Genomic DNA, 17,703 nt, shown 5'->3' with positions numbered 1-17,703 from the left:
CTGCCCCCTCCTCTCCCCCATTCTTTCCCTTGCCCCTTCTCTCCCCTACCCCCTCTTCTCCCCACCCTTTCCTCTGCCCCCTTCTCTCTCCTACCCCCCTTCTCCCCCATCCTCTCCTCTCCCCATTCTTTCCCTTGCCCCCTTCTCTCCCCTACCCCCTCTTCTCCCCACCCTTTCCTCTGCCCCCTTCTCTCCCCTACCCCCCTTTCCCTTGCCCCCTCCTCTCCCCCATCCTTTCCCTTGCCCCGCTCTCCGTCCCCCCCCGCTTTCCCATGCGCTCTCGTCTGCCCTGCCCCTCCCCCCCCCCCCCGCTTGCTGCGCCCCGTGGCCCGGCGTGGGGCGGCGTGGGCCGGGTTGCGGGTTTTGGGTGCGGGATCCCCCCCTCCCGCTCCCCCAGCCAGCGGCTGGCGCAGTTACAACCGGTTGAGACCGGCCGAGCGGGCGGGTTGGGTCGGGGCGGAGCGGGCGCGGGCGCGGGGGCGGAGCGGGGGCGGAGCGGGGCCCGGGCCGGGGCTGCGGGGCCGCGGGGGTGCGGGGGTGCGGGGGTCCGGGGGCAGCCTCGGCCCGCTGCATGTGTCGGCCTCGGGACGCGGGGTCGGGGTGGCCCAACGCCGGGGGCCGGGGCGGGGGCCGGGGCCGGGGCCGGGGCCGGGGCCGGGGGTGTCCGACCGCATAAATAGCGGCTCGGCCGGCCGAGGCCGACAGCGCGGCCGCCCCCCGGACCCCGGCTCCCCCTCCTCTACCTCCTCCCCTTCTGCCCCTTCCTGCCCTCCCGGGCCCGGACCCTGCCCCGGACGCCGCCAGGTAAAGGACTGCCACCCCCGCCCGGGGGAAGGAGGAGGAGGAGGAGGAGGAGGAGGAGGACGGGGGGCAGCAGGGGGCTGAAACACCAAGCTTGGGACGGAGCGTGTGTGTCTGTGTCTCTGATCCCACCTTCCCCTTTCCCGGTCCCTCTCCACTCATCCCAGTGCCACCCCCCTCTGGTTGGCCCTAGGGGGACCTGTGCCACCCTCCTCCGCCCGCTCCCCATCTCCATCAACCCTAACCCGAATTATCCATTCCGAGCGCTTAGTACGGTGCTCCGCACACGGTAAAGACGATTGAATGAATGTCTCTGATCCCACCTTCCCCTCTCCCGGTCCGTCTCTTCCCTCTCCGCTCGTCCCAGTGCCACCCCTCTCTGGTTGGCCCTAGGGGGACCTGTGCCACCCTCCTCCCCTCGCTCCCCATCAACCCTAACTCGACTTGTCCATTCCAAGCGCTTAGTACAGTGCTCCGCACATAGTAAGCGCACAATAAATACGATCGAATGAATGTCCATGATGCCACCCTCCCCTTTCCCAGTCCCTCTCCACTCATCCCAGTGCCACCCCCCTCTGGTTGGCCCTAGGGGGACCGGTGCCACCCTCCTCCCCCCGCTCCCCATCTCCACGAGCCCTAATTGTCCATTCCGAGCGCTTAGTACAGTGCTCTGCACCTAGTAAGCGCTCAGTGAATACTATTGAATGAATGAGTGAATGAATAACCCCGTCCCCTGGCTCCCTCCCTTCTCCCCTTCCCATCCCTCTCCCAACTGTCCGCCCACCTCCTCCCCTCGCCCCGATTCCTGCCCTTCCCGCCCCCCGCCTTGCCCAGTCTTTAGGGGCAAAGCCCAGGGCTTGGACGTGGCCGGTGGGATGGGGTGGTCCTTGGGGGGTCCTCTCTGAGAGAGCCAGTGGTCGGACCCAATAGCCCTGCAGGGAGCGGGGCCGGGTTGGCATCCCACCCGTGGGCACCGGAGAGGGATGGCAGGATAGGAGAGCAGAAGCCCTTCGGATGAGGGAGGGACCACCTTGGAATGGCAGTCGCCTTCAGCACCACCTGGGCCATCCAAGACAGGGGCCGTATTTAAAGGGTCATGCAGGTGTGTTCCTAACCCCTTCCGAGGGTCCTTGGGCAAAGGAGGGACTCTGCCATCCTACCTCATCCCTGGCTTGCCCCTGGGAGCCCTGGCACGGGCAGAGAACATCGGGGAAGAGCTGAACCTGGAGGCTGCAGCTGTCACTTAAAATGTGCATGTGGTCTGCCTGGCCAGAATTGGAGCTGGGAAATCGGGACAGAGCAGATTTGCTTAAAAAAGGTTGTTTCCCCCGCCCCGGTCACCTCTAAGACATTTTAGGAAAGCGGGGGGAAAAATGAGATATTGGCAGTTTTGTAGACTAAGTTCAGGTTATGTCAGGGTGGGGTGTGTGTTTGCAAGGGGGTGTGTCTGTAAGAGGGCTTTGGTAAATGTATGGTGAAGGAAGGCCGTGTTAAAAAAAAAAAAAAAGTTCAGATCAACTGTTTGATTCACTAGTTCCCCAAGACTAAGAAAGGGTGATCTCAGATAATGTAGGGCAAGGACAGAGAGAGACACACGCTGTTAACCCATGATTTAAAGAAGTTAGTGAAGTGTTTGTTCAGATGGTCAGTCCTGCAGATAGGCAGGTGAGCATTAGGCCAGTGAAAAATTAGGTGACAGGTGAGTAAACCTTTTTCTGGACTCTCTGGCCCCGTTGTTCTGTGGAATGTTTGCCGGTGATGCTAACGACCATCCTGTGCCTGCAAACTTTGAGTCTGACAGGTGGAGGAAGGGGTGAGTCCAAGTGAGGGATGGCGGGTTTGAGGCGTTGAATGCAATGAGTTTTGGGAGCGAGTGGCTTTGTGACCGGTGACCGGAGGAAGGGGTTTATATGTTTCTGTCTGCTGGACTTGGGGGACATCAAAAGCAGTCGGTGTAACTCGGATGGCGTGAGAAGCGCTTAGGTGGGCGGGAGGGGATAGGTATGAGAAAAGATGTGTGGGATGACATATTAAAGTGTATATTTTTGGAAGACTAGATAATTTTTTTGGCAGGCTAGTAGGTCTTGAAAAATCTGTATGATTACATAATTCTTTAGTTGCTCTCCCAGTGTTTTTCAAAGAAAACCTTTTGCTAATCTTTAACAAATGGCACATAAGACTTAATGTACAACACAGTAGAGCATTATAGTAGAGAGAGTGGGAGAATATTTACTATCCATTCTAAAGTCCACTGCCCTATGTAATATTTTCTTTTTGCCTCTCCTCAAATTTGAGGTAAGAATTAGAAATGTCACATTTATGTTGGAAGCTTTCCTCACCACTTCTTTCATCTCAGTTCTTTGCCATCATTGTTTGAGAGTCTCGAGCCTTCATTTGTTCCCTCCTTCCTTCCTGCCCCTAAAATGAAGAATTAGAGTTCTACTCAGTCATTGCACAGCGTTGGTCTTTCTTATAGAAAGAGTTCCTGGGGGAGACGAGGAATGATGACTAACAGAGTAAAGGTAAGGATCTAAAATTGAGGGAGGAAACTAACACCATTTTAAATTTGCATTTTATTTCCCATTTATTGGTTCTCAGACCTCTGAGGGTGTACATAGTATAGGAAAGACAAGGGCCTTGTCTTCAGGTTAGACTGACAGCAAGCAGATGAAATGCTCAAATGCATACCTGTTTAAGTATGAAAACACGTTTTTGAAAAGCAGGTGGGAAAATAAGCGGTCGAATGACATTTTCAGATGTAATTGTGATATTAAACTTAACATGAATTCTTGCTTTCTTATTCTTTTTTGGGTCTATCGCCTCTATTAGATTCTGAAGTTGAAACTATTGAGCTCTAAGTTACAATGCCTTATATAAAGCTCAATTAGAATTGATTCATAGAATGAATACCTATCAGAAATGTGAGGTGTGTGCAAGGATATAAAAATTTATTATATTTCTCAGGTAGAGTGGTTTTCCTAAAATTAAAGTACATTGCGTTTAATTGTCATTCTAAGTAAACCACACACAGTAAGGCTTGCCATCTGACTGATCTGATTTGCCATCAGATCGGAATGATAGCCAACAAGTAAAATGGTAAAATAACTTTCGTGGTTGAGTATTAAAGCAAATATGTGCAAGTTGGGAAAATAAGCAATTGAATGGCATTTTCAGATTAATTGCAATCAATTTAAGTAGATTTGTTATATTTTATGGACTATAATCTTGACTTTGAAATTGAACCTATTAAACTGTAAGTGATAATTTCTTATATAAAGTTCAATTGAAATTGATAGAATGAATGTGAAGTGTCTGCCGAACGGCATAGAAGGAAATTGGATTCCTTGGGGATAGTAGTTGTTTTCCTAAATTAAAGCCAAGTGAGTTTAATTAAGTCACTTTAAAACACAAAAGAGATGTGCTCCGGTTTGAAAGTAGAGTTTTATTGTGGTGTTTTGCAGATTCTGAAACTAGATTTCTTTAAAGCTCAATAAAATTGGAAAATATTCTCTTAAAAATGGATTTTGAAAAGTTCTTCCACAGTATTTGACTGAGAATCCGAAGGCTCCAAATTAGTCACTAAATATAATGGGTAATCTGTAGTGATAACTGAATAAAGAATAATTTTATTCCCTGTGGAAAAATGCCATTTTAAGTAAATGTTTTGATCCCACTCAGTTCTGCCAAAACTAATGGTTTCAATACATGTTTGGGGTAGGGCAAGATGGCAGAATTGGGACATGTCCTTCCAATCCCATGCTGTACGATATCCAGACAGACATGTTTCAGAAGAAGATATATGGCCTGTCTGAATGCAGGATTGGACATGATTTGAGAACTACAATGGGGATTTTCCTTAATGTGGGGTTCTGCAAGATTGCACCCCCTTGTATACTGGGAGGACTTGTTATTAAAATTGTGATATTTGATAAGTGTTTGCTATGTGTGCAGCACAGTTCAAAGCGCCGGAATAGATACGAGTTAATCAGGTTGGGCACAGTCCCTATCCCTTATGGGGTTCCCAAATCTAAGTCGGAGGGAGAACGGGTCTTGAATCCCCATTTTACAGATGAGAAAATTGAGGCAGAGAGAAAAGTTAAATGACTGGCCCAAGGTTACACAGCAGACAGGTAGAGGAATCGGGATAAGAATCCAGGTCCTCTGACTCCTAGGCCTGGGCTCTTTCCACTAGGCCTCATTGCTTCCAAATGGATATATATGTAGAACCAAAGGGCCATACCTTTACTGGTGAGATGGTATAGTATCCTTTTGGTTTTCAGTTGGGAAGAAAAGTGTGTCTCCACTTCTGTAGATGCTGCGGGATTGGGCTTCCTTATCCACCTCTACCAAAACCTGAATCTTTTAAATTGTTTTTCCGGGTTTAGACAAGGCTTTTCTTTTGCCTCTTATACCTGGCATTGTAGCTGGTAGTGGTGATGGATTCTCAGGGAACAGCGAGATTAGCATAAGCATTAGCGTTTGAGGAAGGAAGCCAAGGGAGGGTTTTTTCCCTCCTTCGCATCTTCCCAGTTTATATTATCGTCCGTCTCCCGCTGTAGACAGTATGCGTGTCGCGGGCAGGGAACATGTCTACCAACTCTGTTATATTGTACTTTTCCAAGCGCTTAGTGCAATGGTGTGCACTCGGTAAGCACACAATAAATATGATGTTTTTTTTTTAAAGGGAAGAATTGGGTACAGTGACCGTTGGAAAGGAAATGTCATTTGAGACTAGCTAGTTAATTCCCAGATTTTTCCTGGGGAAGAAGTCACCCTTTGCACCTGACTAAATTTTCCATTCCCCTATCTCATTTTCATATAGTTTTGCCATCATACCATAGCGTAAATGAATAATGAACCCGGCTATTAGGCTATGTGTCTATGTGTGAACCATCTAGGACAAGCTTGTATTTCAGGTAGATGAAAGTAGTTTGGGCTGTGTCTGCAGCTAGGAATTTAGATGTCCTTTGCAAACAAATCAATTCAAGTAAACTTAGAGTGTGCAACATTAGCGTGATGGCAAGATCTGTCCTGCCAAGTTCTTGGCACACAAGGCTAAGCTTATATAAACATGGCTTTGGTTCTCTTGAGGAGAGTTGAGGAGTTGGCTTTTTCTTTTACTGAAGAGCCTTTTCTGAGAAGAAGAGCTTTTAAAGTCACTGTATTTTTATGGCACCATTTGGTGGATTCGACCGTTCAGGATATGGGCTTCATCAAAAGCCAAGCTGATGTCTTAAAAACAAGTTTGTCTGATTTCACCTTGGCCCAAAGACTAAGAATGGAAATGGCACTAGGAAGGAAACATCTGAATAAATAGAAAAATGAATAACATTCTAAGCCAATGGCACATTTTATTGTAAGCCAGTTGATTGCTAGCAAAAGAGAACTTGACGAGTGGTCCTCATACTGGCAGTGAAGTGTTGTTACTCTTTCTAATGACTATAATAAGTCTAGGAATTGAAGTGACAGCTGAACCTTCCCTAATATAAACTGGGAACGTTGTGACCATCTCTGTTCCCACTTTGAAATCAGGAAATTAAGCAGATTTTCCCTTTTTCATTGCTAGACCTTTATGACAAAGAAACTTCACTTGTGCAAGTGTGACTGTGTATAATCCATTAGTGAGTTCAGTTGTGCTTCGGTTTTTCATTAAAGTAATCATATGCCAATGCATTCTTTACGTTTATTATTGTAATCAAAACGTTTTTCAGTAAGCAGTGAGTCTGTTCTATAAATGGTGTTATAGATCCCCTGTGGCTAATAATAATAATACTGATAATAATAATACTTGTACTTGCTAAGACTTACTGAGCACAGAAGTAATACAGCATAATCTGGTCAGACACAGTCACTGCCCCTCGTGGGGATCACAGATCACTGGGGAAGGAGAACGGGTATTTAATCCCCATACAGATGAGGAAACTGTAAACTCATTGTGGGCAGGGGACATGTCTACTAGCTCTGTTATATGGTATTTTCCCAAGTGCTTATTACAGTGCTCTGCACACAGAAGTACTCAATAAATGTGATTGATTGAAACAGAGGCATAGAGAAGTAATAATAATAATAATGGCATGTGTTAAGCGCTTACTATGTGCCAAGCACTGTTCTAAGCACTGGGGTAGATACAAGGTAATCAGGTTGTCCCACATGGGGCTCACAGTCTTAATCCCCCATTTATGGATGAGGTCACTGAGGCCCAGAGAAGTTAAGTGGTTTGCCCAAGATCACACAGCAGACAAGTGGCAGAGCTGGGATTAGAACCCGTGTCCTCTGACTCCCAAGCCCATGTTCTTTCCACTAAGCCTCTCTGCTTCTCTAGCGTGGACGGAGCTGGCACTGCTGGTTATAAAGTCCCAGGATCTCCCAGACATCAGAGGTTCTGAGGCCAAGAGCTGTCAGTCTACCCGGATGTCCGCCTTATTCCAGATGGGGAAAGAAACAGTCTGAGCTCCCTGCAGGAGGGTAGAGGGCCATGTGTTAACAATCTTTTTGAAATGTTGTGAAAAAATTATACCCTCTTAAAGGGTAGTTGGCCCTGGAGGAATTATCGACTGCTTGCAATGAACTGTTTCTCATGGTCTTTATTGGTTAATATTTTATAATTGAACTCTTCGTATGGGGATTGTCTTCCCCTGTTAAGATGGTGACCTCCTTGAGGGCACCGATCCTGTTTGCAAATTGTCACTGTGTTTTTCTCCAGCAACAAAGAAAGCCGTCCAGCCCATTGTAGTGTGCTGAATAACTGTGAAATCAGTCAACGTTGACCTAAAATAATAGTGGACAAGAATACCAGCTTTAACCTGAACAGGCAGTGGCCAAGTCTGAAGAGATTTTTAAAAGATGATTTTCCTCTAGAAAATTCCATTTTGGTCCAACTCCACAGGGGACAAATCTAACGTTAAAGATCAGCTTCCTGTCAGTGGGGATTGCATTGTGCAGGAAGGGGCCAACAATTCTGGAGCCCATAGAGCGTCTGACTCTTATCTGGGAACTCTGACATCAATAAGTTCTTCTGAGTGACAGGAAGTCCTTTGGGCTTTTGCAATGCCCAGCTCCCTTCGCTCATGCTGCTTCTATATTATGCAGGCGGGTAACTCAAGTTCAGGAGGTTGTGTGGGGTAAATGCGTCTGATACCAGAGTGTAGTGGTGATTTGGGATGTGTCTACCACACTTCTGCCATACGCAGTGTCAGATAGTTGAAATCAAATGTCCTTCGCAATATGGAAAAAGTGAGAGGCCTGTAGGATCAGTTATTTATTAAGAGACTAAGGCATGCAATTTTAAATTATTTATGTTCACTAGAGTGGGTTTTTAGTTAAAGTAGTAGTATCTTAGATACATTGGCCTGAAATGACCGCAGCAAGTCTGTTGCTTTAAATCCCAACAAAACATTAGAGGAAAAATACAGGGTGAAAAAGAGAGACAAAATATAGTTCCTCATTTCTGATAATTTTGAACTTGTCACTGAATGGTGACTGGGAAGTGCAATCATTTTGATGAATGTCCATGGAAAGCTTATTATAAACTCAAGCAGTGTGGTTTAGTGGGTAGAATACAGGCCTGTGAGTTCAGAAGGACCTGGGTTCTAATCCAGGCTCTGCCACTTGCCTGCTGTGTGACCTTGGGCAAGTCACTTAATTGTTCTGTATCCCAGTTACCTCATCTGTAAATAATAATAACGATTGTTAAGTGCTTACTGGGTGCCAGGCATCATTCTAAGCACTGGGGTGGATACAGGCAAATCATGTTGGACACAGTCTCTGTCCCACTTGGGGCTCACAGTCTCGATCCCCATTTTACAGATGAGGTAACTGAGTCCCAGAGAAATGAAGTGACTTGCCCAAGGTCACACAGCAGACAAGTGACAGAGCTGGGATTAAAACCCATGACCTTCTGACTCCCAGGCCCGTGCTCCATCCACTATGCCATGCGGCTGCTTGTAAGCCCCATGTGGGACATGGTCTACATCCAAACTGATTAGGTTGTATCTACCCCAGCACTTAGTACAGTGCCTGGCATATAATAAGCACTTAACAAATACCACTAAAAAAAACACCAACCAACCCAAACCCCCCAAAACCTTCCCCAAGGTGTAAGAGGATCACACTTTTTTCCAAGGTTCCAATTTTTAGTTGAAGTGGGAGGGTTCTCTGGAATCACCTTTAAAAAATGGTGTTCTTCAGTAAATTGAAGCATTGTCAATCGATTCTTTGATTTTTATTTTTTTTTGGCAGCTGTGTCTTCCAGCACAATCCCTGAGGGCAGGGAACATGTCTTTCTGGCTCTCTATTCACATTCTCTACTTCCCCTTGGGTTTTTTAATGTTCGGATCCATTTTTAACCTTAGTACACTTCATCCTGATCCTCCAGTACTTAGCCCAATATTTGCCAACATTGCTATCTACTTGCACATTGGAGATCCTGATGATGTCTGCCAATTTATATTTGTTTGCTCCTCTTCAGGTTTAATGGCGCTGGGGCTCTGTGCACAGCAGGGCCGCCATGGAACACCGTCGACTCGCCGGTTGGAAATGAGTCGCCTTTGAAGCTGCGTTAACTCTTACCCGTCACAAGGTAACTCGGTGCACTTGTATGTCCACGTACTAAGAAGTTCCCTAGGGGCCTGAAAGAACCCAGACAACTTTCAGAAAAGTTACTGTAGTTTTTGTCCTGGGATGATCTAATTGATCCAATAGTTGATCACCCAGACAGTCTTCAGAAATGCTACTGTAGTTTTTGCCCCGAGGTGATCTAATTGATCAAGTAAGTTGATCTCCCAAGCATAGAGGGGCGAAAACCTCCTTCTGCTCCTCTCCTGTGTACCACAAGGGAGTTGGGCTCATGCCCAGCTTCCTGCACAAAACACAAAGTCAGCATTGCTGCAGCCATGCTCCAAGCTGTGTGGCAGCCAAGAAAGGCCCTTTTTTACAAGCTGAAAATCTGAAGGTTTTAGTGTGGGCCTTGGGGAGTATGGGTAAACCGGAGTGCCTCATGGCGAATTGCTCCGACTACTCCCCGCTTCCCCATTTCCCTCTCTCTTCTCCATCCTTCAGCTGACCCCAAACCGGGCAGGGGGGAACCCGGGAAACAGTCTGGTCAGATCTTCCTCTTCTCCGTGGACCCCTGCCGGTGGGGGGGGGGGGAGGGGTCTCCTCCCGGGCATTTCCGACAGCCTGTTCTCTCCATTTGCAGTGGAAACAATCACTCACACTCAATAAGTTCCATCTTGGATACCATCAGCGAGCGATTCGTTAGAAGCTTTGGGAGCAGACATCGCTGTCTGCAGTGTTGACGTGCTGCCATCTGGCACACGCCCAAATGGACCAGGCTAGCAAGGCATGGATCAGTAATGAGGTATTTCATGCCACTGATTCTCCCAGTTCTCTCTGACACTGGGGTGAAACAGTGACCGGCAGAAATATTGCAACGATGTGGGCTCATCCTTTGAAAGTCTAATGCTGGCTTGCTTTCTGGGGGAGCAGTGCTTGGTTGGAATCATATCATCCTCTACTATTAAACTGGATTGCTCCAGCATAAGTTACCCTGGCTACTGCAGCAAGTCAGAACATGCTGGTTCTGATAGCCAAATGGAGTTCAAATGCAGTTGCAAAATTTTAATGAAGTAGGGTACTGGAAAGCAACAAGAAAAGTGCTTGAATATCTGTCAATCTAAATCATTATGAATAATACTGGATTGTTCATTATGTCAAAAACACAATACTTATTCTTCTAGGGGTGGTATTAAAAATCCATAGTAAAGTGGCAAATGCTAAATATCATTCATTTTTATTGAACACTTACTGTGTGCAGTGCATTGTACCAAGTGCTTGGGAGAGTAAAGTATAGCAGAGTTGGTAGACATATTCCCTGCCCACAGTGAGTTTACAGTCTAGTGGGGGAGATGAACATTAATAGAAATACATCAATTATATTATATATTATATATAATATAATATTATATATTATATTATTAATAGATACATAAATGCTGTGGAGTCGAGGGGGGGTGAGTTATGGGTGCAAACCCGAGTGCAGTGGTGACACAGAAGGGAGTGGGAGAAGGGAAAATGAGGGCTTAGGAAAGGACTCTTGGAGGAGATGTGCTTTGAATAAGTTTTTGAAGGTTTTAACATTTGGACTCTCCGCAGTTAGCATTCCCTCATCCAGAATGAATAACTGAGGCTAATTCCATTAAAAATAAATTCAGTAAATAGGGTTATTTATAACATCACTGAAGTAGAAATGAAGATTAGAAAACCTAATAAATGAGGATTAGAAGCAGCGTGGCTGAATGGAAAAAGCATGGACCAAGTCTCCGAGGACCTGGGTTCTAATCCTGGCTCTGCCAGTTGCCTAAGGTCACAAGTTACTTAACTTTTCTGTGCCTCATTTCTCCCTCCTACTTCGACTGTGAGCCCCGTGCAGGACAGGGACTGTGTCCAACCTACTTCATTTGTTTTAACCCTAGCTGTGAAAACTGTGTTTGACACATAGTAAGTGTGTAACAAATACCAATAAATTAAAAAAAACCCCACTCAGCTTTCTTCTACATACAGGTTGTACTACCTACTCTGTTACACTCTCCTAAATGCGTAGTACAGTACACACAGTAATCGCTCAGTAAATACCATTGTTGATTGCAGAGGCCTGGCTAGAGCTCAGCACCCACTGAGCATCTCTTTGCCCATCTTTGGAAACTTCAAAAGCAGGTTTCTTTATCCACTGACAATGTAGTTCCATAGCATTAATGTCTTGACTTGGGTGCTTTCAATTTTTCCAAATCACATCAGTTATCTTTTATCCTCATGATACTCTTTTCAGTAAGAGAGAAGCATAAAGTATTGCCCATGAGGTAACTGAGGCCCAGAGAGGTTTAATGGCTAATCCAGTGTCACCTACCTGGTCTTAGATAGAACCCAGGACTCATCCCTCCTGGACCCATGCTCTTTTATTAGCCCAAGGAGCCTTATCAGTCTGTCCACCCTACTTTTAACTGTAATGCTGATGATAATGACAACTGTCTCTTAATGGTTTCTGACAGATCTTAGAGTCCCTGTGTGCAGATCCTCCCAAAACCAGTTTTGTCAGTGATGTCATGCAGTGGATATTTATAGGTTTTCCACAGCATTATGTGGCAATTTCAATAAATCATTTGTAGTTATTGAGCCGCTCAGGGTCACATCTGGAGACTTACCAGTACTCTACCGGTCTCGGCTATGGGAGGGAGTCAAGCAGAGGCCTAGCCATTCCATTCCTAGCTTGGGCAGTGGCTAGCGAGTGGAAAACAATCTGCTACAAGTCAAAGCTCACCTATGCTGGGCAGCAGCGGCACGGGAGAGAGTTGAGGGTGGAGACTCGAGTTTACCGTGCGGAAGGTGACCATGGTAAACCGCTTCCGTATTTTTACCAAGAAAACTCTATGGATCCTCTACCGGAACGATTGCAGATGGAGAGCAGGGTGTTCTGGGAGAGGTGTGTCCGTGTTGCCGCTATGGGTCAGAAACGACTCGACGGCATAAGACAAGATGAGTTATTGAGCACTTACTGTGTGCTGTCAGCAGTACTGTGTACTAAATGCTTGGGGGAATATACTGTAACAGAGTTGGTAATAATGTACATTCCAAGCGCTTAGTACAATGCTCTGCACATAGTAAGCGCTCAATAAATACTGTTGAATGAATGAATAAAGAGCGTAGTTACACAACGAGAGTAGTAAGGAAGTTAACAATGACAGTCCGGTGGAAACAACAGGAGAGAGGTAGAATGCCACAAAGAACTGCATTGGTGTTCTTTGTGCTTAGTGTTCCACTGATAGTAGTGCTAAATCCAGACAAAATAATAATAATAATAATAATGTTGGTATTTGTTAAGTGCTTAGTATGTGCAGAGCACTGTTCTAAGCGCTGGGGGGATACAAGGTGATCAGGTTGTCCCTCGGGCTCCCAGTCTTCATCCCCATTTTACAGATGAGGTAACTGAGGCTCAGAGAAGTGAAGTGACTTGCCCAAAGTCATACAGCTGGCAAGTGGCAGAGCCAGGATTATAACCCATGACCACTGACTCCCAAGCCTGGGCTCTTTCCACTGAGCCACGCTGCTTCTCTAAATCATACTTCTTAGAGGCTGTCACTTGAAGGAAGTTCCAGTGAGTGTCAATAATAATAATGCTGATATTTGTTAAGTGCTTACTATGTGCCAAGCACTGTTCTAAGCGCTGGGGTAGATACAAGGTAATTAGGTTGTCCACATGGGGCTCACAGTCTTAATTCCCATTTTGCAGATGAGGTAACTGAGGCACAGAGAAGTTAAGTGACTGAGTGTCAAGTACAGCCAGCCCCACTCTCTGCCCCCAGATATTTATTTGGTACCAGCCACCCTCTTCAAATTAGGATGATGATGGCATTTAAGCGCTTACTATGTGCAAAGCACAGTTCTAAGCGCTGGCGAGGATACAAGGTGATCAGGTTGTCCCACGTGGGGCTCACAGTCTTAATCCCCATCCCCATTTTACAGATGAGGTAACTGAGGTACAGAGAAGTTAAGTGACTTGCCCAAAGTCACACAGCTGACAAGCGGCGGAGCCGGGATTTGAGCTCTGACTCCCAAACCCCTGCTTTTTCCACTGAGCCATGCTGCTTCTCTATGTTATAAGCTGTATAGGTACTAGTCCTATATAGTGAAAAACAAAGAAATGAAAAGAGACATGCAAGGAAGAGAGAAGATTGCACATTCCTGACCTCAGATTTCGCATTGCTTCCTTGAGGGCAGAGGGCCACATCTTTTCTGCATTCTGTAGCTTCCTACTGGCCCTGGTACTGTGCTGTGCATTCAGTGCACAATAAATGAGGGTAATGCTGAGACAAATGTGACTTCAAAGTTTTGTTGAAAGCTTAAATGAAGTTTCGCAAAGTGCCTCTCTCATTCCTGGGAAGAATTGCGAGATTGGTCCAAAAAGAGTCAGCTTGGTGATGGTGGTTTGAAATATGATAAGGTAGAGAACGGAAGAAGAAGAGATTCTAACTATATAGAATCATAGTAATGGTGTTTATGGTATTTGTATTATATTTGTATTTGTAATGGTATTTGTGAGCCTCACGGGGGACAACCTGATTACCTGTACCTACCCCAGTGCCTAGAACGGTGCTTGGCACATAGTAAGCGCTTAACAAATACCATTATTATTATTATGATGATTATCGAGTGCCCACTGAGTGTGTAATGTATTATAAGAAGCCCAAGGGGACTGCGCAGCAGAAACCTAAGGCACATTGCCTGCCTACATAGAGTTTATACTCTTAATGAGGAGTTTGCATTCTAACAAACAGGAATCAGGAGTGTAGGCGGTAGAGACAGAGAATCAGGAGCTAAGTTTAGCCTAGTGGCTAGAGCATGGGCCTGGTAGCCAGAAGGACCTGAGTTCTAATCGCAACTCCACCACTTGTTTGCTGTGTGACCTTGGGTAAGTCACGTAACTTCTCTGTGCCTCAGTTCCCTCATCTGTGTAAAAGGGATTGAGCTGGTGAGCCCCAAGTGGGACAGGGATTGCGTTCAACCCAATTTCCTTGTATTCGCCCCAGCGCTTAGTACAATGCTTGGTACATAGTGTTTAACAGATACTATGGTCTGCATATTAGGAAGTGCTTGACATGAAAATTACTGGAGGACTGAGCTGGAATCAGCCTCCATGTTAGTAGAAAGCATAAAGGACAGCGAGAGCATTTCAACAATGCTCCGGAAGATAGCGTTTATACAGCGAGACAATGGTAATCTGGAAGTTGTTCTTCCTGTTAGCCAACTCTTTACAAAATCTTGCTTTGCTAGACAGGCCTGATCTCTGTTGGAGCCTTGCTCAAATGTTTACTGGGAGAGGAATTACCCCTGACCCCACCTTCCAACCAGAAAAGTCATTTGTCCTCATCATCCGGGAGAATTCAGTGAGTGGTGAAATACTACCTATTTAGAGCATGAGACCGATCCTTAGGACACTATCAGGTCAATTCAGCATTTTGATGAGATGCCGTGGTATTTGGATATATTTCCTGAAATGCTATCAACTGAATTCTCATTTTAAAAATAATGGGCATTCTTTAATAAATATATTTTTCACCCTTGTATTTCCATTTTTGTGAACTGTCACTGTACCTTATTTAGGGGTGGGGGGACTCTAAAAGACCTTAGATTGTTAATTGGAGACCAATTTTTTATTTCCATTGTGCAGATCACAATAGAGTGTGTAGGCAATATATTTTTAAAATTTGTACTGAGGGCTATATTTGGTTACATCAGAAGGATTCTGAAACAAGTGCTTAGTATACTTAAGTGATCCTATACTTTTATGTACATCTCTCAGGCTTAGTTATTTTAAATACCAAAATCTGCTTTTCACATGCAATTAAATATTTGTGCTGTTGCTTGCACAACAACACTTCTATCCTTTAACTGTTGGACTTCCTCAAGGGTCAGTTCTTGGCCCTTTTCTGTTCTCCATCTACACTCACTCCCTCGGTGAACTCATTCGCTCTCACGGCTTTGACGACCATCTCTACGCAGATGACACGCAGATCTACATCTCCGCCCCGTCCTCTCCCCCTCCCTTCAGGCTCGCATCTCCTCCCGCCTCCAGGATGTCTCCACCTGGATGTCGGCCCGCCACCTAAAACTCAACGTGAGCGAGACTGAGCTCCTCATCTTCCCTCCCAAACCCGGTCCTCTCCCAGACTTCTCTATCACCGTGGATGGCACGACCATCCTTCCCGTCTCTCAGTCCCGCGATCTCGGTGTCATCCTTGACTCGTCTCTCTCGTTCACCCCACGCATCCTATCCGTTACCGAGACCAGCCGGTTTCACCTTTACGATATTGCCAAGATCCGCCCTTTCCTCTCCACCCAAACGGCTACCTTACTGCTACGGGCTCTCGTTATATCCCGGCTAGACTACTGTGTCAGCCTTCTCTCTGACCTCCCTTCCTCCTATCTCGCCCCGCTCCAGTCTATTCTTCACTCCGCTGCCCGGCTCATCTTCCTGCAGAAACGATCTGGGCATGTCACTCCCCTTCTTAAACAACTCCAGTGGTTGCCTATCAACCTGCGCTCCAAACAAAAACTCCTCACTCTAGGCTTCAAGGCTCTACATCACCTTGCCCCTTCGCACCTCTCCTCCCTTCTCTCTTTCTACCGCCCACCCCGCACGCTCCGCTCCTCTGCCGCCCACCTCCTCGCCGTCCCTCGGTCTCGCCTATCCCGCCGTCGACCCCCAGGCCACGTCCTCCTGCGGTCCCGGAACGCCCTCCCTCCTCACCTCCGCCCTACTGATTCTCTTCCCCTCTTCAAAACCCTACTTAAAACTCACCTCCTCCAAGAGGCCTTCCCAGACTGAGCTCCTCTTCTCCCTCTACTCCCTCTACCGCCCCCCCCCCTTCACCTCTCCGCAGCTTAACCCTCTTTTGCCCCCATTTCCCTCTGCTCCTCCCCCTCTCCCTTCCCATCCCCTCGGCACTGTACTCGTCCGCTCGACTGTATATATTTTCCTTACCCTATTTATTTTGTTAATGAAATGTACATCGCCTTGATTCTATTTAGTTGCCATTGTTTTTACGAGATGTTCTTCCCCTTGACTCTATTTATTGCTACTGTTCTTGTCTGTCCGTCTCCCCCGATTAGACCGTAAGCCCGTCAAACAGCAGGGACTGTCTCTATCTGTTGCCGACTTGTTCATTCCAAGCGCTTAGTACAGTGCTCTGCACATAGTAAGCGCTCAATAAATACTATTGAATGAATGAATGAACTTCTAGACTAAGCTCGTTGTGGGCAAGGGACGTGTCTACCAACGCTGTTATATTGTATTCTACCAAACACTTAATACAGTGCTATGCATGCAGGAAGTGCTCAATAAATACCATTGATTGAACGATTTCTATCTGTTGCTTTACATATGAGAGACACTATTTTAAAGCCAGTGCATTGCTTCCTGACATTCTAAACCTTATTTTCTTCTCGTGTGGTTTGTTTCTCCATAGGACCTGCAGTACGCACCTCCTGAGTCCACCAGAAAATGGAACTTAAAAAGTCGCCTGATGGCGGATGGGGCTGGGTGATTGTCCTTGTGTCCTTCTTCACTCAGTTTTTGTGTTACGGGTCCCCATTGGCAGTTGGCGTCTTATACGTAGAGTGGCTGGATGCTTTTGGGGAAGGAAAGGGGAAAACAGCCTGGGTTGGATCTCTCGCAAGTGGAGTCGGATTGCTTGCAAGTAAGTAGACAAAGGATGGATCGTGACAATCTAATGCTGTCTTTTGCATCCTTCGTTATAACTGATGTGCCAGCACATTCAAAATAGGCCTCAGATGCATTCATTTGTGTAAAATATGAATGCCCATGTGAATATTATCCATCCCATTGGTTTCTCAAGCATTCTTCCACCCCTGCCAGGGGACCAATGATCTATCCCAGAGATGGCATTTGGAGATGTTCTTGATGTTAAAAAAAAGAAAATGATTGGAAAAGATTTCACCTACTTTTAAGTTGAATTGTAATGCCAGTTCAACAAAATAATTTAAGTGCTTATTTGGAATTAAAAATATTTTTGTTATTTTACTTTTGAATTATTAATTAATGATATACTAGATATGGATCTGAAAATGTAGTTTTTCAAAGCATGTCCTTCCTGGATACTAAAGAAGACTTTGTTTTCAGGACTTCCAGTTGATGCTTAGCTTCTGTTCATGAAAAACAAACTTGGAATTGCACCATTGGATTCTCTGGGCATATGTGATAATAAGAGGTTATTTAGCTATAGCTAAATAGATAAAAATGATACTTCTAGAAGAATGGGAAAAAGGTTATATACTGGAATGGATTTCTTTAGAAAAAACAAAGATACCAACTGTTTACAAAGCTGGGAA

At 45.9% G+C, this 17,703-nt stretch overlaps 1 protein-coding gene and 1 non-coding gene across 4 annotated transcripts in view; both read left to right on the top strand.

Annotated features, from left to right (window-relative positions):
• The first annotated feature begins 680 nt into the window (after positions 1-680).
• The window catches only part of SLC16A9 (solute carrier family 16 member 9), a 58,582-nt gene continuing 41,559 nt past the window's right edge, over positions 681-17,703 (top strand). The window contains exons 1-3 of one of the 3 annotated variants that reach the window (XM_029060239.2): positions 681-804; positions 9,269-9,379; positions 16,821-17,051. In XM_029060239.2, coding sequence (XP_028916072.1) covers positions 16,856-17,051 — 196 coding nt within the window. In that variant the 5' untranslated portion in view covers positions 681-804; positions 9,269-9,379; positions 16,821-16,855. Of the gene's footprint in view, positions 805-3,094; positions 3,324-9,268; positions 9,380-16,820; positions 17,052-17,703 lie in introns of those variants that run through there. The other 2 variants (XM_001508988.4, XM_029060241.1) reach the window with 2 other exon arrangements.
• Positions 11,970-12,105, top strand: LOC114810458. The gene has a single exon (XR_003758157.1). It is a non-coding gene; the product is annotated as a small nucleolar RNA SNORA7 (small nucleolar RNA).

Source organism: Ornithorhynchus anatinus, chromosome 3, assembly GCF_004115215.2.
Source record: "Ornithorhynchus anatinus isolate Pmale09 chromosome 3, mOrnAna1.pri.v4, whole genome shotgun sequence".
Classification (NCBI taxonomy): domain Eukaryota; kingdom Metazoa; phylum Chordata; class Mammalia; order Monotremata; family Ornithorhynchidae; genus Ornithorhynchus; species Ornithorhynchus anatinus.
The sequence above is the reverse complement of the archived record's forward strand: the minus strand, read 5'-3'. Positions and strand labels throughout refer to the sequence as shown.